At 54.7% G+C, this 27,703-nt stretch overlaps 1 protein-coding gene across 10 annotated transcripts in view; it reads right to left on the reverse strand.

The window, feature by feature from the left end:
• Nucleotides 1–27,703, reverse strand: part of MCF2L (MCF.2 cell line derived transforming sequence like) — a 175,405-nt gene that overhangs the window by 42,695 nt on the left and 105,007 nt on the right. For all 10 annotated transcript variants that reach the window (XR_004965891.1, XR_004965892.1, XR_004965893.1 and 7 more), the window contains 2 exons: nucleotides 13,470–13,553; nucleotides 12,175–12,289 (listed from right to left, as the gene is read on the reverse strand). Coding sequence is in view for 7 of the 10 variants with exons in the window: in XM_036298210.1 (XP_036154103.1) it covers nucleotides 12,175–12,289; nucleotides 13,470–13,553 (199 nt within the window). In the remaining 3 variants the exon portion in view is untranslated. The remainder of the gene's footprint in view (nucleotides 1–12,174; nucleotides 12,290–13,469; nucleotides 13,554–27,703) is intronic.

Consider the following 27,703-nt stretch of genomic DNA (forward strand, 5'->3'; position numbering starts at 1 on the left):
TCCAACATTCTGTGTCCTAGTTATAGGAATAAACCAAAGCACCAGCCAAGCGCGGAAACAGGTAAAAGCTGAGGAGGAACTTGGGCGGCAGAATGTTAAAATGTGTTCTGACCAATGGCGCCCTCTTGTGGTTGGAAGTGAGTTCCGCATGTGACGCAAGCGAATGCTGGGTGCCCCAGGCGGGAGTGTGTGTGTGTTGGGGGGGGGGGGGGGGGGGGCGAGGGGGGGTGTTGGGGGGGGCAGGCCAACTTTAACCAGCTAGAATGTGGTTACCGTGACTTCTGGGGAGCCCATCACGCTCCCTGGCCCCTGGACACTGCTACAGTGTCCCAGCCACCTGCCAGGATGCGTGTGCGGGAGGCCCACCTGGCCCAGGTGTCCCAAGCCTTTTGAACAGCTCAGAGCTGAAGGATCTAACTCTCAACTAATCTAGTGCTCAAGTGTGCCTTTCTGGTCTCCTGAAAGCCAGGCTGACAGGACGGTCTTAAGGCAGCCCTGCTTTGGGACAAACCCCTTAATGCTGGGCATTCATCTTCACTCGAGCGTGTGGCTGATACCTGCTGGGTCTGGACGTTTAACCATCACTCGAGAGGGTGCAATAGGCTGAGGACCTCGCAAAATAGTTACTGGAACCCATGGCTGTGCCCTGTGTGCTTCCCGAGTCTCTCTGTGAGAGCTCCCCACCCATCCCCACCCCATCCCCAATCCGTACCCTATCCCCACCCACACCCCATCCCCATCCCCATCCCCACCCCATCCCCACCCCATCCCCACCCCCATCCCATCCCCATCCCCATCCCCATCCCTATCCCCACCCCATCCCCACCCCCACCCCATCCCTATCCCCATCCCCATCCCCATCCCCATCCCCATCCCCATCCCCACCCCATCCCCACCCCAACCCCATCCCACCACTGCCGAGGCTGGAGGCTGCGTAGAGAGCGGTGCACCCAGGTTGTTTTGAGTTAGCTGAGATGGGCTCCGCGGGCTTCAAAGCCACTGCACTCCTCCTGGGCGGAGGAGAGGCTGATCAGGAAAACAGGCTGTCCTCACCCCGTTACAGAGACCAGGGGCTCACCTTTCTCTTGGAATTAGGAATTTGTGATCCCAGTGCTGGACAGACCTTAGACATGATTATCCACCCCCCAGAGAGGGCCTTGCCCTGGGTTTTGTCGCTGGCTTGGGGTCCACCGGCAAAGACCCTCATCACGCCAAGCTGCCTCTGCTTCCTGAGGGTCAGGAAGGGCTGCTGGTGCCATCAGATCTCTGGTAGCCGAGACCAGATGTGTTGCTGCAGAAACCCTGACCTTCCCAGGGGCCATCACCACCCCCAGGTCTGCTCTTAGAGCTGCATCTGCTGACCCTGACCACAAACCCATTGGGGCTACACCCTGCCTGTCTCCCGCTGTACCTGGCCCAGACACACACTCATTTGCCCAAATGAATGAATGAACATGGGACAGAGAGAAAGCGTCAGCACTCCTCTCCAGTGAGGTCCAGAGCTACAGGCTCCTCTGGCTTCGTCTCTGCCCAGCTCTGAGAAGGAGCATGCTACCAGGGCACAGCTCCCTTTCCAGATTCCCCCCACCCTGCTCCTCGAGGTGCTGTCCCTGGGTCCTGGGCTCAGTGCTGAGCACCCTGGAGGCTGGGCCTCCTCTGCTGATGTCAGCCAGTCCCGTGCCTGGGTGCATTCCCTCGATCCCACCGCCCAAGTAGCATCCAAAACCTCCTGCCAGTAGGCTGGCTTTCCAATCAGCAGCAAAACAACCTCCTTAATCGTGTTTAACTGTCTTTTAAAGAAGTTACACTTATTATTGCCACTGAGAGACTGAGTGTACGGACGAACAACGGCCAGGCCAACCTATAAAAACATAACTCTGACCCACACCCTGCAGCAACCAGCCCAGAAAACCAACCAGCCCTCTGTCTCAGCGCCCAGCCCAGCAGCCAGCCTGACTCCAGAAGTCACACTTGCAGGAAGTTGGCTGCTGTCACAGATTGTTGCTGCAATCCCAGAAACCAAACAACCACCGGGGGCAACTGGCCCTGAGGGTCTGGACGCTTCAGTGATGGCCGGTTCACCACCTCTGCTCCTGCTTCCAGCTCAGGACCAACCAGAGAAAGCCCAATGCCCTCCCCTAACCGCCCCCGCACCAGGGGGTCTGCTGGGGTGTGGAAGCTGCTCGCTAGGGCGGGACCCCAACACTGAGCCAGGTCCCTGTCCTGCAACAATATTTCCTGGGATGTAAACATCAACAGGTCATAGCAAGCCAGGTTGGCGTCAACACAGGCTGATGCTGTGGGAAGGGAGACGGCGTCGGGTTTAAAGAGAGGCAGAGCCAGGCCAATGGCATTTCTGAGCTCATCCATGGCTCCAGCTGGGCCTTTTTCCAACCTACGCCCGCCCAGGGCTCACAGCTCGAAGCTGGAGGACGGAGGAGCAGCCCTTCCCCGTGTCAGAGGACCACGGCGACACTGAAGGAGTGTTCTTAGAGCCACTGCTAACAAGGCCCGCTCTGCCTGGCGCCGGGACCGGCGGAAACAAGGCCAGTGATGGGGCGGCATCAGGCCAGGGCATGCTCTTGCAGGAGGCGGTCACAGTCTGGCATCGTCCCAGACCGTCCCTGGCAGGTGTTGGCATGGGAGTCAGGTGGAGCTCATTCATCCATGGTTGGGCCCCATGGTCCCACGGGAAAGAAGGGCCAGCTTCCCCGAGGCTTGCCAGGATGTCAGGGCCCTGCCTAAGCAGGAGGGTCCTGAGGCTGGGCCAGCCCAGAGGGGACAGGGGATGGGCAGGCCAGGCAGGTGGTTGGATGGAGGTGGAGCCAGGAGGGATAGCCTGGGGGGTGGGCACTGAAGTTGGGGAGAGGGCACACACAGCCGTACGTGCAGGACACGTGGGTCCTGGCTTTAGGCAGGGCCCGCTCTCCCCTTCCTGGCCCCTGACTCTACCTGTTTACTTCTTTTTCTTTCATCCCATATTTTGACACTGGTTTACAAAAGTTAGACCAGTTAGCAAATGCTAAAAAGTCTCATTTCCTTGTTTTTCTTTTGTAAGCCAGAGGCAACGGCCACCTTTCTCTCTGCCCCTGTGGTTTGCCTGCCCAAGTTCACACCCTGTGACCTTGAGTGTGTTCCCTAGCCATTCAATATGGAGCTTTTCTTTGCTGGCTGTCCCTTCTCTCTTCTTACAGTTCAGAAGCTTAACCTGTTATAAGACCATTGTGCACCGTGTTTATTTTAATATTGGTCAGCTTTTTATCCCAGAAAGCAAAACAACAAGGAAAACATCAAACGCTTTTAAAACTCTCTCCCCCGCATGGTAATGTGCTTGTTCTCAAAGTCGACACGCAGTCCCAGTGCGGGCTGGCGAGTCAGCCGCACACAGAGGATGGCCCGCAGGTGAGCAGGTACCAGCCACAGAGCCCTGGCCCCCAGAGCAGGGGCATTGCCTCTCTTCTTCACACCCCAGAAGGAACAGTCCACTTACCGGGGTGGGGAACGTCGGCCCACGGGCCATATAAGGCCTGCAAAATCATTTGGTCTGGCCCTGCCAAGGCATTAGGGGTGAGTTCATTAAATGTTTGACCAAATAATAACAGGCTAAGTTTTAGGTTGATAATTTTGTATGGCCCGAGAATGATGTTATTAATAGCCAAATGGCCTTTGGCAAAAAATAAAAGTTCCCCACTCCTGAAAAACCACACTGTTATTTCTCTAAAGAGCAAGAAAGCTTGCATTTTTATGTTCTTTATATTAAAGTGGTTTTTTTCATGTCAATAAATATAAATTTTTGGACAAAAATGAACAAAGAAAACCCAAACTAGGATACCAAGGGAATCACCGTGAATGTATCTGGAATGTGTGTGAACCACTATTTTTCAAAGACAGATTTCTAATCTAGCTCAAAAACATAGCCATCAAGAGATGAACAAAGCAAACAAAATGTGGCACATCCATACAATGGAACGTTATTTGCCTTAAATGGAAGGAAATTCTGACACATGCTACAACATGGATGAACCTGGAAGACATGCTCAGTGAACTAAGACAGACACAAAAAGACAAACACTGTATGATTCCACTCCCACGAGGTCCCTGGAGTCATCAACTTCATCGAGACAGAACAGGGCGGTGGGTGCAGGCGGGGCAGGGAGGTGAGGAGTTTGTGTTTAATGGGGACAGTTTCAGTTTGGGAAGATGAAAACGTCTGGAGATCTGTCACATAACAATATGAATATACTTTACTAAATATCTACTTAGAAGCAGTTAAGTTGAATATCCTACCAGATTTTTTAAAATGCTATAAAAAACTAACAACCACATATATCTTTAAATACATTTAAAAAATTAGCCCTGGTCAGTGTGGATCTGTGGTAGAGCAATGGCCCACACATCAAAGGGTTCGATTCCGGGTCAAGGGCACACACCTGGGTTGCAGGTTCGATCCCCGGCCCCAATCGATGTCTCTCTCTCACCTCTCTCTTTCTCTGTCTCTCTCTTCCCCTTATACCCTCACTCGCTCTCTAAAAATCAATAGAAAAAATATCCTCAGGGGAGGATTAACAAAAAAAGAAATGAAAGGGTGCACCTCTGGCCAGTTCTTTGTAAGAGCAGAATGACCTTCTCCCTGTGGGGGCATACGGGCACAGCCGCGGGAAGTCAGACCCAGGCTGACAACCTTCTGGAATCTGCTCATTACCTGTGTTAGGTTTGTCCTGCAGCCCAACCGTCCGCCTTTCCCGCTCCTGTGTCCGAGCGTGGGTCCTGGACCCGGCGCCTCCTCCTCCTCCTCCTCCTCTGTCCGGACTCTCCACTGCTCACCTGGCAGCTCAGAGCTTATCTGGCATCTTCCTCTGCCTGGATCTGCCTCCAGTGTCTCCTCCCCACCTGGAGCTGAAACTCTAGCTGCGCAGGCTTCCAGGTGCCCCGTGCCTCCCCGTCTGCACCACCCCAGCCCCACGGGGCAGATGAGCTGGCAGGTGCAGCCTGGGAGTTAAGGAAAGGGACCCCCCCACTCTGCCCACACTCCCACAAGTTGCTTCACTGTACACTTAGAAATGGTTAAGGAGGGCCGAAGCCGGTTTGGCTCAGTGGATGGAGCGTCGGCCTGCGGACTGAGGGGTCCCGGGTTCGATTCCGTTCAAGGGCATGTACCTGAGTTGTGGGCACATCCCCAGTGGGGGATGTGCAGGAGGCAGCTGATCGATGTCTCTCTCTCATCGATGTTTCTGGCTCTCTATCTCTCTCCTTTCCTCTCTATAAAAAATCAATAAAATATATTTTTAAAAAAAAAAGAAAGAAATGGTTAAGGAGTGATGCTGTATGTTACGAATATCTTCCCCTCACAGCAAAATGTCATTATTTTGCAGTCAGGCAAGGGCTGTGGTTTCTCCTACTGGGCAGGGAAGCAGGTAGTCATCTGGCCTCTTCTCCATAATGGGATCCCACCCATCCCGCCCGCCAGCTCCAGCAGAGGGAAACGCTCCACGGCTGAGATGCTCAGTATGGCAGCCACCGGCCGCAAGGGAGTTGCAACACGGCTGGCCTGAGCCAGGCTCTGCACTTGCACAGGAATTAATTTTAATTTTTAAATAGATAGCCAGGCATGGCTAGGGGCTGTCACACCGGCCGGCCGGCAGCGCCAGAGCAAGATAACTGCAACCAAGGGAGACGCCCCGAGGAGAGGAGCAGCCTCTGGCTCCCCCGGGAGAGCGCGAGGCGCAGAGATAGGACCCATCGGAGTGCAGCGGTCACCGCGGTGGGCAGGGTCACCGAGCCCCCAGAGCTGCAGGCCCTGTGGGACCACGGGCTGAGCAGAGTCACTTGCACAAATGGCAAGACTGACCCTTTCCTAGCTGATTCCATGGCTGGAGGGGGAGGATCACGGGCCCAGAGCGACTGAGAATTATTACAGATGGGATCCCTCTCAAGGTGCCGGATATAACCAGCCAGGCAGGGAACAAGGCTGTTCAGCTCAGCAGGACTCCGGAGGGAGCCAGGGGGCAGGGGAGGGGGTGTGTGCCAAGGGAATCCCTGCCGACAGGGCAGACTCGTGTGCTGGTCCATCTATGCCAGGGAGCACCGTGGCCCCTGGAAGGACGACGTGACAGGTGCCGCGTAGAGGGCTGCCCGGATACGCTGTGGACTAAGAAGAGGAGGGCTGTGACGATTTCACCCAAACTCAACCCTGTGGGGGGAAGGAGCAGGTGGCGAGGGGAGACTCTCCCTGTGTCACGCGTACATTTTTAATTGTTTAGGATGCATTCACGCACACACTTTCCTATCTTGATATTTTAAAATGAACTGAAAATCCAACCGGAAATCATAGTGGCAGCGAGAAGTAAGGTGCTTCTGAGGGCTGGGGACCCCTGGTCTGGGGCTTCGCTAGCCCGAGGGCATGCACCTCTGGGAACAGGCAGCCGGCACAGCCAGCAATCTGGAGAGAAGTTTGCGCGGTCCTGGGTTAGCCCTAGACTCACACACTAGGAGGCTGGAACCCTTGACCGGGCGTCGGGACCACATTTACATTCCTGTTTCATTCCATAAGCATCTGTCTTTCTCTTCCATACGAACTGGGCCTGTGGGTGCGTTTGTTCCCGTGTAAGTGTGCGTGGTGTGGACGTGCTCGTGTGTGGTGCATACACGCCTACGTGTGGGTGCCTCTTATCAGATGAACAGGGCCCATCGCTGAGGGCCAGCTGGGAGATGGGATCTCTGGCTCCTGAGCAGCTGGGTGACTGAACCAGGCCCATGGAAAGTCAACGTCACTGTCAGCTCCAATTAACTGTAAGAGCCCCTGACTTGCGTTTTAATTGGGCTGAGGAGAGACTGCAGCAGCGGAGGGAGGTGATCCTCTTGATATCACCTCCCAAGCCCGGGGACAGTGGGTGACTGAGCCCCCGGGGCCCTCCCAGGGGCTCCTGCAGGGCTGCCAAGGAGACATGCAAGTCCAGGGCTGCTGCACCTGTTTTTCAAAGAAAAGCCAGAAATCTACTTAGTGTTGGCCACCCTATGCATGTACGAGTAACATGCATGTGTATGTCTGTGCATGCATGCATGCACTGTGTGCATGCACGTGTGTGCATGAGTGCAGTGTGTGTGCATGTGGGTGTGTCTGTCTGTGTGTGTGCATGTGTGTGTGTGTGTGTGTGTGTGTGTGTGTGTACACAGCACCTGAGTGAGAAACCAGGAATGACCCATTCACAGGGAGGGACAGGATCAGACTGAGTTTGAAATGTGACTTGCCACAGTGAAGTGTAAGGAGGTGGCCTGGGGGGCAGGGTACTTAGAGGTGGGGAGATCCTGGTTCTAGAACTGCGGGGGGGGGGGGGGGAACTGAGCGGCATCCATGTCCCCTGCGAGGCTCTGTGACCCCCTGAGGTTTGCTTACTGCTGGACTCAGACGTGCACAGAGGACACATGCTGAGTGTGCAGGAGGCCGGCGGGCGCCACTCTTTCTGTTTTGCTGTTGGGTGACCTCCATCAGCATACACATGCCTCTCGTTCTCTCACCAGCTCACCGACCCATTTCTCCGCTCCCTGGGCAGCAAAACCCTGAAAGGCGTGTCTGTACCCACTGGCTCAGACCCTTGTCTCCCATTTTTGTTGAATTTACTCTAAAAAGCATTTTACTTATTAAAATGTGTGTGTGAATGCTTCACCAAAGCTGTTCCTGGACACCCTCAGGGCTCCCAGAGGCCTGCATGCTGTGAGACGCGCACTGACCCCTCGTTCTCATCCCCTCTCACCCATCAGTAATGGACGGTCACAGTGGGACGCTTGAGAGGGAAGGGGGCCCTAAGCAGCTGCAGGCGCAGCATGACCACCGACCGAGCACCCTTTCCACCTGTGCCGAGCCCCCCATAGCCCTACAGGATCGGGGTGGGCCTTCCCTGCTTGAGACCCCAGCTGGGGCTGACCTCTCTCCCCCACTGTGTTTCCTCCTTCCCTCTGACTTCCTACCCCAGCTGGAATACCTGGGGCTCCCCCTCTGCCCACCACCCCAGTTCTGGGGCCCTCACCATCCAAATGCCCACAACTGCCAAATCCACACCCAGCTGGGACCTCGCCCCAGAGTTCCAGACTCCCCTCACGGCACCCAGAGGTACCAGCCCTCAACCCGAGAGGCCCCTGGATATGCAAGTGATCTCAAACCCAACACGGCCCTCCCACATGCTTCTTCTGTTCTTGGGCAACTGCTGCCCCCAAGCCGTCAGTTAGGCCATCTCGAATTCCTCTATCCCCTCTGCCCCCCTCCTGGGGTCCCTTATGAGGACTGTACCCCCATGAGTCCTCTAAGTCACCCTTTCATGGGGGCTCCCTTCTCACTGCCCCTCCTGGGTCCTCGCCTCCTTTCTCTCCCATTCTTCCTTTTTATATGCTAATCCCTGCACACATTTTGGTGAATTCATTGAGAATGCGAGCAGCAGGATTTTGTCTATTTGGTTCACTGTTAGGTCCATGTTGCCCAGCACACAACAGACAGATATGGGGGAACCAGTCAGAGCACCCCCTGTGCCTTCTCTGTCATGTGACTGTCTGTAGGGAGGTCACAGGCCCGGTCTCCGGGGTTGGGCATGTGGTTCACTGTCACCTGTCCTCTCGGGTCCCTGGGGATGCCCCACCCAGGCCTGGCAGATGAGGGCGAACAAACCCCATTAGGATTTGCAAGGGTGGCAGGCCTCTGAGTGGTAAAACGCAGCCCTCTAGCCAAGGCATGAGCTCACAGGGACATCCCCACAGCGTGGTCACCCCGTTGGCTCGATGTCAGCTGACACACTTGCCAGTAAATCATAAAGTCCTCCCACATCCCCTTTACTGAGTCGTGTTCCAAAGGACAATAACTTGCCTCATCTTCACGTACATCTGATAGAGCTGGAGGAAGCCCGCCTGTTTCAGTGTCACAGTTCACAATGATCAATAACTATTCGTCAAATGGAATGGCTAAAACGGGGGCTCCTGTCGTTTGCACTAATCACAGAAGAAGAGCTAAAGTCAGCACATCACATATTTCCTGGAAGGATACGATTAATGCTTGGTGAACAATGGTAGGAGGTAGTGTCTCTTAGAGCAGTCTGCATGGGATTGGTCCCTTTAATGAGCACTGGCATTTGAAAGCGCACACCTGGCTCTCAATTGAGCTCTTTCCACTTAGAGCAGTGGTTCTCAACCTCGGCTGCACATTAGAATCACCTCGGAATCTTTTTAAAATCCTGATTTCTGGGCCTCATCCTCCGGAAATTCTGTTTCTTTGTTACTAATGTTGTGGCCCCACCCCATAACAAAGAAACAGAATTTCCGGAGGATGAGGCCCAGAAATCAGGATTTTTAAAAGACTCCCAGGTGATTCTAATGTGCAGCCAAGGCTGAGAACCACTGACTTAGAGGCTGTGCTGGCTCAGCAGCAGTTTGGAGTAACTCCCGTGCCAATGACTTGCCTGTGTGAGGAGTTTTTCCTTCTTTTCTAGAAACACCTGCCCAGCTCCTCATTCCAATGGGTTTAGGATGGGCACTCCAGGGGACTGACTGCAATGCTGGCTGTGTCCATCAGGGGGCAGCACGCCCTTCCTTCTGTAACCGGGGAGGCTATTGTGGGGAGATGATTTCCCCCAAATTCTCACAGGAGAAGGAAGGGATTGCCCCACACAGGGGTGCTCAATGGGGTGCATCCTGGGGCCACTTCAGATGCCTCTGGACGTGTCTCTCAGTTGTCACTATCTTTCCTGGCACCAAGCTGGCCCCTCATCCTGAAGACAGGGAAGCTGGGACTCTTGCATACCTACAGACACACATTTTTAATGGACACACATTCCCTAGGAACGCAGCTGCTGTGTGAACTGTGGGAGACTGCTCTTTCGTGTTCTGTAGCGCTTCACCGAAAACTAGTCCCTCTTCCATACCACAAAGCGTCTGTATCAGCTGGCGTCTAGCCAACGGGGTGACCACGCTGTGGGGATGTCCCTGTGAGCTCATGCCTAAACCAGAGAGGATATCTTCAATCGCACCCCCTCGAGGTGCCGTGCCTGACATAGCACCCTGGGGGCTGATGGACTCAGTACACACGGTGCGGGCGCCCACCTGACCTTCATGAGTCCCGTGCAGCCTGCTACACATGTGACACCTGATTTCTTGTCCCTGTCGGTCCTTCCTGCTAGTCAGGGCGCTGCACCGTCTTTCTGTTTAGTAGGAGTTTTACTTCTGGATGAAAAGGGCGCATCGGGTGTGACAGGCTCAGATCCATCACTCCAGCACTTGGGATTTTTATCAACCTCGACAGGAGAGAAATGTGAATAAAACATAGCCCACACAAAGGCCCACTGCACAGCATTTCCCTGGAAACGGAGCCTCGGAATTCCTCAGGTTCTATCCAGTTACAAGCCAGCAAAAGTGCAGCGGGCATCTGAACAACTCACTCTATGGTTTTCTAAACTGGAAATGAGCAGACGAGGTTTGATAAAGGGGAGGAGATGCCCAGCGTATAGCTCCAAGGCGTAAGGACCAGGAACAGCTTGGCCATCTGAGAAGTGACGTCATAAACTTAGCATTCAGTGTCCATCAGCTCTGACGAGCTCCCACCTCTGCCGGGCTCTAGAGAGAGGCCTGGGGCCGAGAGGCTATCGGGGAGGGAGGGATGAGGGCCGCAGCCTCCCCTGGACGTACAGCTACCCGCCACCCCTGGGAGACTGTCCCTGCAGGGGAGGCTCCAGCAGCTGGGGCAGAAGCCCACACCCCGGAAGACCGGCGAGATTGCCCCCCACAGCCGTCCCCCTTTCCTTGCAAATCATTAGAACGCGTTCTTCCCGGAAGCCACTGCTGGGCTCATCGTTTCAGGCTCAAATTGCCGCCCCTTTCCCCTTGGGGGTCAGTCCCGGCGAGTCCCCATGGCCAGCGGGTCATGCGGCATTTAAGCATCCTGCCGCTGGGCGCACGTCCCCCACCCCAAGGGCACCCCTGCCTCACAGCACACGGGGAGTCTGAATCCTCCAGGCGTGATCTTACTTTAGGGACCGCATTCGCTGAGGTCCAGCAGCCTCATGTATAGAATGGGCAAGACAATGGCCTTCTTGCCTCTGTAGTTCTGAGGGTCAAGGGAGACAATAGATGGAGACGCTTTGTGGTATAGTAGTCACACCTTCAAACCCCTGGAGGGGGAACAGCTGGCCAGAGGGCCTCCCAGGGTGCCAGCCATCCCTCCTGCCTCAGCTCGGCCACCTGGAGCCTGGCACACGGAGGCAGGTATGACAAGGGAAGGACAACAGAGATGGTGACTGCAGACCCCACCCCGCTGAGCCAGGGGGCGCACTGCCCGCTTCTTTCCTGTCACGGGTCACTCACCATCCACATCTGTCCGGAGCCTCCCCCAACGTACCCGTCCTCCCTTCCTCCACCACCGGCCAGGTTGCTGGCATACTCTACGCATCGCCCACCGCCCCAGCACTGGCTGGTGGTGATCTGATCGGTTGCTACTGGTGGGTGGTGTTTGCAGGTCATGCATCAGTTGACCAGACTCGCTGCTTTGGTCTGTTTTCTGGACTAGACCCTTTCACGGAGCTCACATCACCCAGATTCGGGAATGTGTCCTTGTGGACGGTGAGGCATGAGGAGAGCACCCCGGTGCCTGTGACGCTGAGCTTCCGTACACACAGGGTCCCCCCACATACCTACCCCTCCCCGCACGTGTGTAACAGGAGGAAGAAAGGTCTCATGCAAGGCCATTCGCTGCATCCTGAACGGAGGCAGGGCTCCTGTGTCAGAGCGCCCGTGACCTCCCACCTCCTCTGGGGCCAGGTCCCAGCCTGGGTCTCACAGCCACCTCGTCAGTGCACGCGGCCCCCTCCCCAGAGGAAGACCGTCCCCAGCATGGTCTTGCTCGTCTAATGAAGCAACTGGACACTGACGTGAGGGAGGAAAGGTCCCTGGGCGCGGCCGGACCCCAGGAGGTGCAGGCTGCGGCCAGACGGCCGGACGCCTCCCACAGGTGAGGGGTAGGATGCCAGCCCGGGAGCCGGAACAGCTGGATTCTGATCTGGCATCTCTCACGGCTCAGCCCCTTGGTTGTCTGCCGATGGGTAACTTTGGGCAGGCTCCTGAACACCCCTCCGCCACAGTCTCCTTGTCTGACAAAGGCCCCGGGGGAGGGAAGGGGTACGGGGAGGGGGTAGTGACACGTACCTGGGGATGCTGGTGAGATAGGTCATGACATTCTGGAACTCCTTGTCGGGCACTTCGCTGAAGGCCGGGTAGTCCGGGAAGGTGATGACGGGGCTGCCGTCCTGCCCCCGCCCACCTGGAGAGACAGCAAAGGCAGCACTTAACTGGGCATCGGTGCCACATCATCAAGAGAACACGGCTGATCTTTCACAAGCACGGAATATTCCACTTAAAATTGAGAGCATCGCCCGGCCGGCGTGGCTCAGTGGTTCAGAGTCCACCTAGGAACCAGGAGGTCAGGATTTGATTCCCAGTCAGGGCACATGCCCAGGATGCAGGCTCTATCTCCAGTGTGGGGCAAGCAGGAGGCAGCCAATCAATGATTCTCTCTCATCATTGATGTTTCTATCTCTCTTCCTCTCAAATCAATAAAAATATATTTAAAAACTTGAGAGCATGTTCTTCAATATCATATATATATATATATATTCCTCACCCAAGGATATGCTTTTACTAATTTTTAGAGAGAGAGGAAGGGAGGAAGAGAGAAAGAGAAACATCAACATGAGGGAAACAGATCAGTTGCCGCCCCTAGATGCCCCAATTGGGAATTGAACCCCAAACATTTGGTGTACAGGAAGATGAGATGCTCCAGCACACTGAACCACCCAGTCAGGGTCAACATAATATTTTTTATTATGAAATAAATTCATGCATATTGAAGGAAAATATTTGGAATATACAAAAAAGTGAGCTGAATTAAAACCATCAGCTAATATTTTGCCGCTATGGGCAGCCACCATAGCATGCGGCACATTTAATTCCAAACCTTTTTTGGTGCATTTTTCTACACAATTGAGACTGTGTTGAATATAGAGCTGGCGTCCTGCTTCTTTCCTAACATTGTGAACGACAGTTTTCTGGGCTTTATAAATGATGTGACTGTTATTGTAAATGCTGCACAACATTCCAATCAGGCTGGGTCCTAATGACCCTCCTACTGCCTACTTTACCTGCTGCAGGAAAGTTCTGGATTCCAGGGGACTTCAGCCAGCAGCGCTTGGGGCTGTGTCCCTCTCAGGACCCAGCTGACCCGCGGCCGGCTCTTCCCCTGGCTGCTGCCCTCCTCACAGGCATCGCTACAGCCTCGCCCGGGCCCTCGGTTATGCCGCAAGCAGGCTGCATCCAGTGGCCTGGCCCCAGTTCCCACCACGTGGAACAGGACCAACTAGGTCATGGAGAACCAGAACCCAGGGGAGGCCAACCACCCGCCACACAGACACCGGCCCCCACGCTCCCCGGCGGCCGGCACTCACCAGACAGGTAAGCAAAGCGCTTCTTCAGCTGGTCCTGGATGTCGGCAGCACAGAGCGGGGTGATGTCCTGGTGCATGATTTCATCTGCGGGGAGAGCAGACAGACGGACACACCTGTCACTCGGTGGAAACATTGCCTCACGAGCTACGAGTCTGGGTCAGCCCCCACATGGCCTCGCACATCAGCGGACAACCAAGGGGCTGGTGGTCACGTGCTTGGGGAAAAAAAGTCAGTTTCCAATACGCAGAAACCTTTGTTTCTCAGAGCACAAAAAGCGATGTGCTGAGGGATTCATCAATATTTAAACTGTGGTGTGTGTCAGAGGCACAGAGAAAGGCAGAGAGAGAGGAGGGAGGGCGGGGAGAGGGGGACGGAGAGGGACATGCAGGCAGAAGGGGAGACACCAGGAAAGGGGAAGGGCTGGGAGCTGGAGGGCTGACTCCTACGGCCAGTAGTCAATGAGCAGCACTGAAAACAGACACGCTTTGTTCTGGGAATCTCCACCCATGTTCTGGAAGCGATCCAGGCAACCCCTGGGGCCCTTACCTGTTGCCTATGCAAGGGCTTGATAATCAGAGAGGAAACCTGGCCCCTGTCATGGGTCCGCAGCCTGCAAACACACACACACACGCACACACACACACACACACACACACACACGCGTGGGGCCTCACCACCCTGACAATGACACTGAGGAGGGTGTTGAGCCAAGTCCTCCAGCCTGGTGCTGAGAGGAAAAACAGCTCAGCAGGCTGCAGGCTGCAAGTTCTAGATCAGGGGTTTGGGAGTGAACTGGCAGCACCTCCAGCCACGCCCTGGTGCCATCAACGGTTTCGCAAGACTCTAGGGGAAAACCTAGGCCCTGACTGAAGATGTGAGGTCACTGCCTGGCGTGTGATGCTGGGGTGTGAGTCGCAGGTGGACTCCAGTGTTGGGTGTGCCCCGTGTCCTCTGCGTTTCCCAGCCAATGCCAGGCCAGCTAGCATGTGTTTATAGCCAATGTCTCACGTCGCCGACCCCAGCTGTACAGTCAAGCCTGCAGTCTTGAGCATTAACATATCATTTTGTCTAAAGAGACTCGGGACTCACGGCGATGCCTTGCCAGTGGCCTAAGAGGTCAATCCTTCTGCACCCAGTTTGAGACCCGGGCCACGAACAGCCTGGAAAGATGGCTCATGGAGATCTTTTACCCTGAAAATTCCAGGGGAGGAAGCAAAATGCTATCTGCACAGATCAGCCTTAAATCCTGTTCTTCTGGTCTTGCAAACAAGCAAGTGGAAACAGGCGACACGCGAAAGCAGAGGCGGGTCCCGAAGATCCTGGCTGTGTCATTTGTGGAACTGCCAACCGCCACCACGGGCTGCCCCTCGACTGCCCGGGTGGAGGAGGAAGTGACGAGGACGAGGGCGACTGGGCCTGCCAGGGTGAGGAAAGGAACAACAGTAAACCCAAAACGTCGGGAACTGCGCTGGGCCTCCCCTGGATGGCTCGGTGGCACCGATGGCATTTCCCAGTGTGCCTTCGATGTCTCAGCAATGGCTTTCTTTTGAGGGAGAAAAACAGGGTTGAAAACAATCGCTCCAAGAGAGCTTGGAGTAGCTATCTTTAATTCCAGATGAGGTGACTTAAGACTGTCTACGCCTCACTTACTTGGCATGAGTTAGGTGTGTTTCATGCGGCAGCCTAGAAGTCTAGGTTTTGCATTGCTGTTTTCTTCTCTCAACAGGAAGGAATAACCACACAAAACGTGTGCTCCTTTTCCACCCATTCCGCCTCTGCAGCCCTGGGAGGAGCATGCCACTGGGAACTCAGGGTCTCCCTGAAGCCTGGAGACGTCCCGGGGGCCGCGGGAAATAGTGCAGACACTGAGCTGGCCAGTCCTTTACCAACTGGGGACCCAGCATCTGTGACAAGCATCAGAGTGACCTTGCCCTGGATCCTGAAATCTCCCGCCAGCACTCAGCTTCCAGACTTCACCAACTCACGAAGAGAAAAGCTGTGCATGTCAAGGCCTCTGATGGTGAACATGTCCACAGTAACTCTTAGCTTGATTCTGAATGGCCGAGGCTTCACGGTAGCACTTCCTCTCGCCAGCAAACGCTCACAGTCCGAAGCTCCCTACGGACACCCCGGGCTGTCTGTTCTCTGCCCAGCTCACCCTGATGGCCGACGGCTTTCCCAGGCACTGGAGACAGAGCTGGTATCACTGGCCCTCCTGTACTTTCTGTGACAGTGTTGGTCTCAGTGGTTGGAGCACTGTTACTGTGAATTTGGTTCCACGGAGGGACGTCTAGGGGGCCTACTCACCTACCTTCTTCTTCTTCAGGTGATGCCCACCCTCATATTCTTAGATTTTCTGAAATGGACCAAGGCCCCTCCAGCCTCAGGGCCTTTGCACAAGCTGTCCCCTCTGTGATGCTTTTTATCACCTCTGTTCGCCTGTCTAATCTCACTCAACTGCAGGCCAAGATGCCACTCTTCAGGGAGGTTCCTGGCCTGGACGGGGCCTCACAGCATCCTATCAGCACCCACTATGCCCACAACTCACAGTTGCCCTACTTCCAGGGCCCAGCTCATCGGCTCCCATGGAAGGAGCTCAAAGAACAACGTGTTGAACAAATGTAGCAAGAGGAGAAGGAGAGGATGGCTTCCCAGAGCATCATTTGGAATCTAATCCAGCAAAGTCCTTTCTGGCTTGCACATAGGCTAGTTCCAGAATTTCTGATGGGTGGCAGGCCGCGTGGGGTACAGAGACCCAGACTGCTGACTGCTGCGAGGCGTGACCCTGCAACCGGGTGGTGGCACCCAACATTTGTGAACTTTCTGGGGCAGAATTGACTCTACTATTGCACCTCAGATCAAGTGCCCCATTTTAGGTTTGAAAAATGGGACTGCTCTGTGGAAACTGCACAGAGGTCTGGGCATACAAAGGGATGATCTCCAAAGCATCCACATGTAAATGGTCACTGGCCGCTCCGCAGAAAGCTGAAGATAATGAAAAATGTTTCCCACCTGAGATTAAGGGCCAGGACCTGGAGTTCGTCACATGGTGCCTCTGGGGCAATGGGCTCTGGACAATGTGTCACGGTTCACCCTTCCCGCAGCGACATTCTCACTCAAGGGCAGGGCAATTTTGCACTTGGTGCTGACAGTGTTTTTTCAAGGTCCCTGTCCAACGTGTTTAATTTTGTGAAAGAGTTCTGCTGCGGCTACTGGTTCAGACGGACACGGAAGTGCTTGAAGGTGACAAAAGTGAGTCCTATCCCCCGCGTGCCTCCTTCACTGTGTGTGCGCCTGACTGCTCCAATGTCAGGCGCCAGGGACAGGAAGTGGGGTCACCCTGCCCGCCAGTTCAATGAAAGGGTCAGGCAGGGCCCAGCTCCTTTACAGAACATCTCTGTGAGAGCACAATGCCTTACAGATAGCTCCCCGCTTCCAGCATTCCTGTCTCGGCCCAGACGTAAGTGGAGACTCCCAGCCAATTAGCCATTCACAGAGTCACTTTTGAGGAGGAGGGTTAAGAAGGGCCTTGAGTCGGAGGGGTACAGGGTGGGAGAAGAAGGTGCTTCTTTTCCGACCCCCGACAGGGTGGTGAGGACAGGGGGGCTGGGTCTGGGAGCCCGTCTGGGAAGGCTGCTCCGTCTGGGGCACGGCGGGGGACGAACAGCCCGCTTAGCCCTTCAGTGGGAATGATCCCTGACTCACGAGGTCTTACCCGCCTGGGACCCAGCTCAGCTCTAGATGAGGACAAAGAGGGAGACACCTCAGCTGCTGAACTGTATTCCCACAAAACTGTTCCCTGAATCCTGCCGGGGTTGGGCAGCAATCTTAGAGTCCAGGGCGGCATGATACTTTCACCCTGGATCTCTTCGTCCTGACACAACTAGACTGCGGCAGCAAACGTCCTTCCTCTTGCAAATTGACTCAGGGATTTGCTTCACTGTAGGCCGATTCTGTAACCCATTCCCGGCCACTCAAAGGGGGTACGAGCCTCTGCTCCGCTCACCAGTGGCCTCCGGAGGTGGAGAGGGAACACACAGTGACGGGCCGGAGCAGATGCAGAACTCGCAGGGCCCTGAACAGGTGGCACATGTCCCAGGTTCAGTGAGCCCCAGTGCTGACAGGAGCCCTGAATTCCCAGCCCAGTTCAAAGGCTGGTCCCTGCTGTTTCCTGCTGACCTTGGACCTTGCTCACAGGGACACAGGAGCCCAAGAAAGGCTCCTGCAAAGGGGCCGGCAGCTGGTGAGAGGCCCTGGGCCACCAAGTCTCTTATGTGCTAATTCTCTTATTTGTATCTGGCTTTTGCTTATTTTTAATCAAAATAAAATAGTGATCTCTTTTCAAAGTCCAGGTGGAGAGTCAAGTGCGGCTATTCCCCCAACTCCCATGGGTGGGATTCCTATTTCACCAAGCCCACGCCAAGAATCTCCAAGCCGAGAGCAAAGTGTGTGCGGACAGAACAAGGGAGGCCGCTGGCTCCAACCACGCCCCATTTGGAGCCCTGCGTCCAGGGTGGGATGGATGCCTCCTCTGCCAGCTGTTGAGTCCTTGTGGTCTGGACAGGAGCGGTGTCTCCAATTCTATTTATAATCTATGTGGAGGGTTCTGTGATCTAGCCACTCGAGATGTTTGAGGTCTATACTATTTGGGCAGCTGAACGCTCATTCACAGCACACCCTGAGCTATTATTGAATTAGGCATACGTATTTCACATCATGTGCAAAGCATCGTTAACTCACTCAGTGCACCAAACGTTCTCCCTGATTTCCTAATCTCAGAAAGCAAGTCCTTACAAAATTCTATGTAATAAAACCCGAATATGCAAATCGACCAAATGGCGGAACAACCAGTTGATATGACATGCACTGACCACCAGGGGGCAGATGCTCAATGCAGGAGCTGCCTCCTGATGGTCAGTGTGCTCCCACGGTGGGGAGCACTGCTCAGCCAAAGCCGGGCTCATGGCTGGTGAACGCAGCGGCGGTGGTGGGAGCCTCTCCTGCCTCCACTGCAGGAGGGCGGTAAGGAACGAGGGGTCCCAGACGGCAAGAGCCCTGGAAGATGAGAGGGATGTCTGCCTACTGGCTTAGGCCTGATCCCCAGGGGTCCCGGACTGCAAGAGGGCACAGGCCGGGCTGAGGGACCCCCACCCCCACCCCAGTGCACAAATTTCATGCACCAGGCCTCTAGTTTAAAATAAAAGACCCCATAAGAAAAGGTGCTTTCCTGAAATTGTCATCAAGAAAAAGCACCTCCCACCAACAAGCCGTGTTGGTTCACATGCATCCGGGTGGAGGATATCAGGAAGCCAGACTCACTCAAGCTGGAGCCATCCCCCTCTCCTGTGAGGGGCCTGGGGGTCCGAACACCATGCAGAAGTGGCTGGACAGGACCCCAGTGTGCGCTACTTGTGCAGATAAAGTTGTACATCCTGGAGGCCCTGTGAAACTCCTCACAGTGTAGTCTCCAGAATTGCCTCTTCGCAGGCTGCGTGCCCACGCGCCCAACATGTCTGTAGCTCACGCCTGTGTAGGAATCACCTGGCAGCCTCATTAAGCACACACACAGAACTGACAGTATGTCTCTCTTGAATGTATTGTGTTTTCTATTCCATCCCGCCCCATGCTGGCTCCAGCAAGCCCAGCATCCTCCCTCACACAGGCTCTGGGCAGCCTGCCTAAGCACACGAAGCTGCCACGCAGGCCACGGCCAGTGAGCTGCCTGACCTATGTCGGAGTGTAGGCAGTGCCCACAATCAGCCGGGCTACCCTAACCTGCATGGAGCATTTTCCCAGAGGCCCCAGCTCCCACTTCTGGGGCTTCCGGGGTCAAACTCCCAGAAGATGGTTTGTCTGCATGTTCCGGGGAGCCCTCTTCCACGTCAGGAGAGAAGGGCTCCGTAGTCAAACACACGTGGGAAGCACCACAGACAAACCTTCCTTTGTGGAAGCTCCAAGAAACTTAACTGGTCGCAGATTTGGGGGGAGTGGAGAACAACTCCTAACTACTGCAGAATTAATGTTGAAAAAAACGTACTTGGTGAAGTGCTACTCTAGGTAGCTTATTACCAGTAAAACAAAGAAAAAGTCTTCAATGAAATTCAAACACAAGCACTCACTGAGCCAACAGCACAGATGAAAGTAAAAACAAAAACAAACCCCCCAACCCCACCAAGGTCTTAAATCAGTAAGGAAGCAAGTATGTCTTGGACTACACGATGACCAGCTGGCATAATGGGGAGTACAGGAGAAATGTAAGAACTTCTTACACTTACAGGCTGTCTGGAGCAACTAAATTACATTTTAATTGGTTCACACAGAAAATCTTTAATCGTAACAGAAATAGCAGTCGAGTACAACGATGAGTAAAATACCTTTTACGTATTAATGCATTTAATTGCCACAACAAACCAAGAAATGGAAGAGTATTATACCATTTTTTTGGATGAGCAAACTAAGGCACAGAGAGATTGAGAGACTTGCCTGAAACCACACAGCAGTGATGGGGGCCGGGTCGGGGGAGGTGGTTCTAGATGCAGCAGCTTAACAAAGGGAGGGGCAAGGGTGTCAGCCAGTCTGAGGCAGCATCAGGGTGGGTGTCTCTTAGGAAATGGGGTTTCGGAAATAGAGATGCTAAGAGGGGGTGTTTCTGATGTGGGGCGGGTGGAGGCTTGCTGAGACAGACAGCCATGGAGAAAGCTCAAAGTAACAGAAATGAGCTGAGAGTCTGGTGCCTCCCTCACGTGACTAGAGTGGGTCGTAAGGTCCTCACTGTGATATTTGATTTCCTGAGTCCCTTACCCTTGCATCAATGGTTAAAGAAATATTTAGCAACTACCAGAGGCATTTCAAATAATCTCATCATAATTTTGTATCAATTCTTTTTTAGAGTCCAAGTAGATTTCTTTTTTAAAAAATCATTAAAAATTTTTTCAATTATAGTTGACATACATTATTGTATTAGTTTCAGGTGTACACCCCAGTGATTAGACTTTACATAACTTACTAGGTGATCATCTGGATAGGTCTGACACCATAGATAGTTACTATAATACTAGAGGCCCAGTGCACGAATTCATGCACCAGTGGGGTCCCTCAGCCTGGCCTGTGGGATTGGGCCGAAACCAGCTCTTCGACATCCCCTGAGGGGTTCCGGATTGCAAGAGGGCACAGACCAGGCCGAGGGACCCCACCGGTGCACGACTGGGGTTGGGGAGGGATGTGAGAGGTTGGCCAGCCGGGGAGGGACCACGGGAGGGCTCCAGGGCATGTCTGCCCTTCTCGCTCAGTCCCGATCAGCTAGACCCCAGCAGCAAGATAACCTACCGGTCGGAGTATCTGCCCCCTAGTGGTCAGTGCACGTCACAGTGAGAGGTTGAGCAACCTTAGCATATCATTAGCATATTATGCTTTGATTGGTTGAATGGACAACCGGACAACCGGACACTTAGCATATTCCGCTTCTATTATATAGGATTACTGACTATGTTCCCTATGCTGTACTTTACATCCCCATGACTATTCTGTAACAACCACTCTGTTCTTCTTAATCCCTTCACCTTTTTCACCCATCCCCCCAAACCCCTCCCATCTGGCAACTGGCAACATGTTCTCTGTGTCCACGGGTCTGCTTCTGTTCCACTTATTCGTTTGTTTTGTTTTTTAAATTCAGTTGTTCGTAGATACGTATTTATTGCCATTCAAGATCTTAAGCCAGCTCTCCCTGCTGCGGGCAGAGAGGAGAATGCTGTCAGTGATGGGGACCGCCTCTGCCACTGCTGCTGCAGCTCAGGCCGGGGCTCCCAGAGCGTTAACTGTAAGTGTCTTTAAACCTGAGCACTGACAGCACATTGTCCCCAAGGGTCACAGAGGCAAGCTGTCTACAGAACGGCTATCGCCTCTGTGCAATCTTCTGAGTTGCTTCAATGAGGGACTGGAGCCCAGAGGCTGAATTTTGCTTGGCTGAAATCACCTCTTATACACAGGGATCCTTGGTTTCCCAGGGAGTGGGCCACAGCTCTGAAGGCAGTTGGGGCTGTGTGACCTTGGGCATGTTACTTAACCTCTCTGAGCTGCTCTTCAGCTGTAAAATTGGGGTGATCATGGCATCCAGCTCCCAAGGTGGCTTGTATACTCAGTGAACACCTCCAGCATGGCGTCTGGGTATTAATTGTTACTAACACCTGGCCATGGACAGTCTGTGCTGTGCCCTCGCCAGCATACGTCACCCCTGCAGTTTGACTTTGGTTTGGTTTTTAAGAAAAAGCCATTTCAGCCCTAGCTAGTTTGGCTCAGTGGATAGAGCACTGACCCTTGGCTAAAGGGTCCCAGGTTCAATTTCTGGTTAAGGGCATGTACCTTGGTTGCAGGCTCAATCTCCAGCCCTAATCAGGGAGTGTGTGAGAGACAACCAATCGATGTGTTTCTCTCACATCAATGGTTCTCTCTCTCTGTCTCTCCCCCTCCCTTCCACTGTCTCTAAAAATCAATGGAAAAATATCCTCAGGTGAGGATTAACAAAAAATCTATAGATATAAAAGTCTAATATGCAAAGTGTCCCCTCGGGAATTAGACTGATCTCGAGTTCGATCACTCACTATGACATGTGCTGACCACCAGGGGGTGTCGCGGAATGAAGGAAGGCCCCGACCAGCAGCCGGCAGCTGATAGGGACCCTACCCGTGCACAAATTTCATGCACTGGGCCTCTAGTCCTATATAATAAAAGGGTAATAATGCAAATCGACCGAACAGCGGAACGACTGGTCACTATGATGTGTACTGACCACCAGGGGGCAGACACTCAACGCAGGACCTGCCCCCAGCCCGCAGGCCCCAATAGCTCGATGGTGAATGGGGAACTGGGGGTGGGTGGTGATGGGGGGCAGGGCCGGCTGTGGGCAGCTGGGGAAGATGGCCCTGATCGCAGGCCAGGCCTAGGGACCGTACCTGTGCACGAATTTCATGCGCCAGGCCATTAATAAATAAATAAATGTCTTAAAAAAAAAAAAAAGAACAAAAAACAAAAAGCCATTTCAGTCAATGGCTCCTTCAGGGCTCCACAAGGAGATGCCACTTCATAATACTACTAAGAGTTTTGCCCTTCCCCTCATCCCTACCAGAGTGTGGGTCTTTCTAGCAATCGCATACCATGGTACCAACCAGCTGCAGGAAAGCAGTCACCAACCCCTTCTTGTCAGAGATCAGGGACATGTGCAAAATTCAAAACAATGCCACCGCTTTCACACTTTTTATTTTGTTCTGGATCAGCGGTTCTCAACCTGTGGGTCGCGAACAATGAAAATACATCCTGCATATCAGATATTTACATTACGATTCATAACAGTAGCAAAATTACAGTTATAAAGTAGCAACAAAAATAATTTTATGGTTGGGGGTCACCACAACATGAGGAACTGTATTAAAGGGCCGCGGCATTAGGAAGGTTGAGAACCACTGTTACAGTTATTTTTTCATTTAACATGTTATTTGTGCTACCATATTGGATTTATCATTATTATTTTTATTTAATTTGATATTTTAAAATGTGTTTCAATTTCTAATACGGTATATAACCTAACACAAAGCTTTCTACAATCCTGAGCAGAGAATTCACAGTGGAAAGGGGCCGAGGCCCAAATGCCCAAGAACCACGTCTGGAGGCAGCACGGGGCTGGGTGGGCTCCTCACAGGAGGACCCGCCTAAGGAGGCAGGTCCTTCCAGAGTTTGGAGACCTCAGCTGTCCCTCTCCTCTTCCAGCTCCCGGTTTCTCTCTCATGAGGGTGAAAGCACGCTGGCTCTGGGTTCTGCTGCCTCTGCTCACAGCTCCCCTGGGGACTCAGCTCTCGCCACACCACCACAGGGCTGGGCTGCCCACGGAGGGGTCATCCAACAAGGGGACTTCGGGACCTGAACATGTTTAAGGCAGTGGGCACCAGGCTGCACCTTCTGGGCCATGGGTGCCGGCAGGGTGCTGTGCACAGCTAGCTGCACAGGTGCTCACTGTTCCAGGGTCTCTGAGCAGACACGTGGGCTAGATCCAGCCTGGCGCCCTGCAGGGAGCATTCCCACACAGGACAGACCCGCAGGGTCTTGTATCCCTGGGTTCGAGGAGGAGAGGCCAGTCCCGGGCAGATGTGCAAGCCTCTCTCTGTCTCTCTCTCTCTCTCCTCCCCTGGGCACTCTAGCTCTCGGGCCTCAGCCTCTGAATGTCAGTCTGATGGCCACTGAGTGGGCTCACACTAACCGGGCACCTGCCCTGCTGGTCAGGGACACATCAGTTGCCACATCCCAGAATAGCTGGCTATCCGATGGGCAGAGGTCCAGAGACCTGTCCGGTGGGAGGGGCAGGAAGAGACCCAAATACAACAGGGTTTCATGCGGCCATGTTCTCAGCGTGGCCGGGTTATGAAGGACTGGGGGCTGGGCTGGGGATTGGGGCCGAGCCGATGAGGGGTCCCTGCTCCCTCCCACCTGTTCCGGGCAGAGGTCAAGGGTGTCCTGAGGCCACTCTCCCAGCAGGTGCTCCATCTCCTGTGTTCAGTGTGGTTTCAGCTCTGCCTCAGCTCAGGAACGTGCTAAGGGGGCTGTTCGAGAGCAAAGCTCTGCATTCGGAGCGGAGGGAGCTGGCACCTGCGAAGAATCTGATTCGGGGACACAGCAGTCACACGCTGGGACGGAACTGAGGTTGGATACAGGACGAGCGTGGCCATGTTCTCGTGACCCTTTGCTCCTGTCTCTCCTCAGCAGCTTCGTTCCTGCGTCCTGGTTGGCAAGGCCCCTCCCTCAGCCCCTGGACCAGCCATGGAGGAGCACCTCCATGCAGCTGCCGGAAGCACTCCCCGGGGCTCACTCCACAGGCTAAGGACCCCGAAGGGTGAGTTTTCAGCAAGGAGGAAGGGTGAGGTCAGGCACCCTAAACAGCAGCTCAGGCCATGGAGCTGGGAGCACAGGACTCGACCCTTGCCAGCTGGGCAACCGAGGCTTCCCATGGAGGTGCTGGAAGTAATCTGCTGGGCGTCCAGGCGGGTGGGTGTCCGCAGCAGTCAGGGCCGGGCAGGCTGGGGAGGAAGGTCGGATGCGGCAGGGTGAGCGAGGCTTCCCGCCGCGCAGGAGCTGCCGTGTCCAGCAGGAGAGATGGCGAGAGAGCTGTGCGGCCTGTTGTTTCTACTAAACCACCCATTTATTAAACTCTTCCCTGCGTGGCCTTCGTGAATGTGGCCTTCAGCTGGGCCAGTCCTTCCTGAGTTCACAGTTTCTGTTCTGTTTTAAAGGCCCACAAAGGCGACCGGAGAAATGGGCGCAGACAAGGACCCACGCGGCGATGTGAAATGCAGGTCTGTCTTGCACTTGGCAGCGGCACCGTGCAGATGGCCGCAGAGCAGCTGCAGCACGTGGACGCCAGGCCAGCCCTGCGGCAAGTACATCTGTGATCGTGGTCCTGCCACGCCCTGGCCACAGCCTCTCAGAGCTGCGCCGGCCGGCTCAGGGCTGCAGCATCTCATCCCAGGGGCTCCTGAGCCACGGGGGGGGGGGGGGGGGGCGGGGGGGGGGCTGAGCTGCGGTGCAGAGGGGAGAAAGCACCCATGGCAACCGGCCCTCCAAGATGCCACTTCACTTGCTCAGTTCTTCACTCCTCAGTTCTTCGATTCTGTGCCCTCCTGGAGTGGGGGCCCTGGGCTGTGTGCTCAATGGCCAGGCCCACCCCTGGGCTCAGGGCAGGCACTGTGGCTGGGCTGAGGGAGTTCACTCAGACCAAGGGACCTCGGGCCCTGCAGAGAACTGAGAAGGAACCCTCTAGCCATAGATGAGGGCTTTCTTTGCACCCACTCCTGATGTGGTGTCTCTGATGGGCTTCCACCACACCCCCGTCCTTTCAGAAACCTGCGGTGGCCGGCCCACTTGGTTTCCAGCCACCCCTCACTGCTCTGAGACCTCATTGCAGCCCCTGCTTGTCCCAGCCACAGGCCTCTCCCATTCCCAGGTAGACGACGGGTAAGCCAAGAAGGAAGGCAGCAGGGCACTTCATGGGAACGTCTCAGTTTGAAATTCCCAGGCCAAGAGCCTCATTTCTGTTTAACCCGGCAGGCGACCACCTTGCTCCCACGGCTCTGGGGCACAGTGTGCACCTGCGTGGGTTTGGCAACCAAAGGGATGGGCCCGTGAACGTTTAAAGGTTTGTTCTCCGAGCGGCTGGGGAGCAGGGCAGGAGGGTGTCCTCATCTGCAGGTGGGAACTGCTCCCCACAAACGCCACAGGCGTGGCCAAACAGAAGCGAGCTGGGAGACTGGGGAGCCTGAACGTCCACCCTGCTGCCGACGTGAGAAGCAGGTGCAAGGGAGCCTTGGAAGAAAGGGTTAAAAGGCGGCTCCTGATCGCGCTATGGGAAAACACATCTTCAGACTTTTTTTTTTTAATATTTATTTTTTATTGATTTCAGAGAGGAAGAGGGAGAGAGAGATAGAAACATCAATGATGAGAGAGAATCATTGATCGGCTGCCTCCTGCACGCCCCCTACTGGGGATGTGCCCACAACCCAGGTATGTGCCCTTGGCCGGAATCGAACCTGGGACCCTTCAGTTCACAGGCCGACGCTGTCTAGTCACTGAGCCAAACAGGTTAGGGCCTCAGACTCTTTTTGGTAGCAGTGGATCAGAAATCGGACAGTGGCATGACGAACACCACACCTACTTTCGTGTGCAAATATCGGGGGAGATGGAGTTGATCATAAAACTAAGTGCATTGTTTGCTTTTAGAGGCATCTCACCAATCGTGTCCCAAAGCGTCACATCAAAGTCCCAGCTAAATCGAGCTCTGAGGCTGCACACCTGGCAGCGAGGTAGGGGCTGGTCCCTGCCCGCACCGCCTGGTGGTCATGCCTGTGACTCTACAGCAGACGCAGGGCCTCACCGGGCTCCCCCTGAGAGGCCTCTCTGCAGAAGCGGCCCGTGACGAGACCTGCAGAACCAGGTGAGGGTGGGGCGTGCTAGGGCGTGGAGGGCCGGGGCACGGAGGCTTCATGGCACATCGGGGTTTGAACTTATTCTATGGTACTATGTGTGGTCCATTTTCAGTGCCCAGACAGGCTGGGATGGGTGAGGGCAACTCGTGGAGATCTGCCAGGCGTCTGCCAAGCCAGCAGGAAGCCAGCGGACAGGAGCCCAGGTCATGTGGAGGGAGATCCCGCACGAATGCCGGAGGGCGCACGCCCAGCTGGTGCTGACGGAAGGCCCTCTGCAAGCTCGTGCATTGATTGGAGGGTCTCTCCTAGGAGGCTCAGCAAGAGATGCCTGTGGACCTTTCACTGCTGATAACATTTCCCTTCATGAACTTGCTGCCCAGTCCCAGGACTGGGCTTGATATTTCACAGAAATCAGCTCACGTGGCCCTGACAAGCCCACAGTTGTAACATCATCACACATTTCTGGCTGAGGTCCCATTCTGCAGGGGCAGAGGGCTGGCTCAGCCCACCCCATTGCAGACCCAGCATTCTCCACACCCCTCCTACCTGCCCCTCCTGCCCACCCCCCACCCCCCAAGGGAGCCTGGCGAGCTCCTGAAAACAGAGCTGGGAAGTGACCTGTGGGAGAGGTTGCTGGTGCATGAACCAGCCTTGGAATGCCACACAGTGGGACGCCTCCTCCTCGCCCAGGACCCATGGCACTTCTCACACTGTGCATTCAACGGGCTAACCACTCACAGGTGATCTAAGGCCGTGGTCGGCAAACTGCGGCTCGCGAGCCACAGGCGGCTCTTTGGCCCCTTGAGTATGGCTCTTCCACAAAATACCGACTTCTGTGCATGGGCCATGAAGTTTCAATCACAATGTACATGCGCGCCTGCACATGGTATTTTGTGGAAGAGCCACACCCCAGGGGCCAAAGAGCCACCTGTGGCTTGTGAGCCGCAGTTTGCCGACCACTGATCTAAGGAAATAAGTCTTGATTCCAAATCCTCCTCCTCGCCTGAGTGAATCTGGCTAATCAGTGAAGCTGCGGCTTAAATACGCTCGCCCTCGGACTCAAGTCCCTGAAGAAAAGAGCCGTTCTATGGGCAGTATGGCTCCTCCTCTGAGCACCTCCCCTCGGCACCCAGTGCCGACTGGGCTGTTCGTTTGTGTTTAATCCGCACCGGGCAGAGCCTTCCTGCACACCTCGGTGCCTGCAGTGCAGCCAGCAGGGGTCAGGACAGGGTCAGGGTAAGAAAGCCACCAAGCGATTCCAGGCTCCCAGAG

The sequence above is a fragment of the Myotis myotis genome, unplaced genomic scaffold (genome assembly GCF_014108235.1).
Source record: "Myotis myotis isolate mMyoMyo1 unplaced genomic scaffold, mMyoMyo1.p scaffold_m19_p_3, whole genome shotgun sequence".
Classification (NCBI taxonomy): Eukaryota; Metazoa; Chordata; class Mammalia; order Chiroptera; family Vespertilionidae; genus Myotis; species Myotis myotis.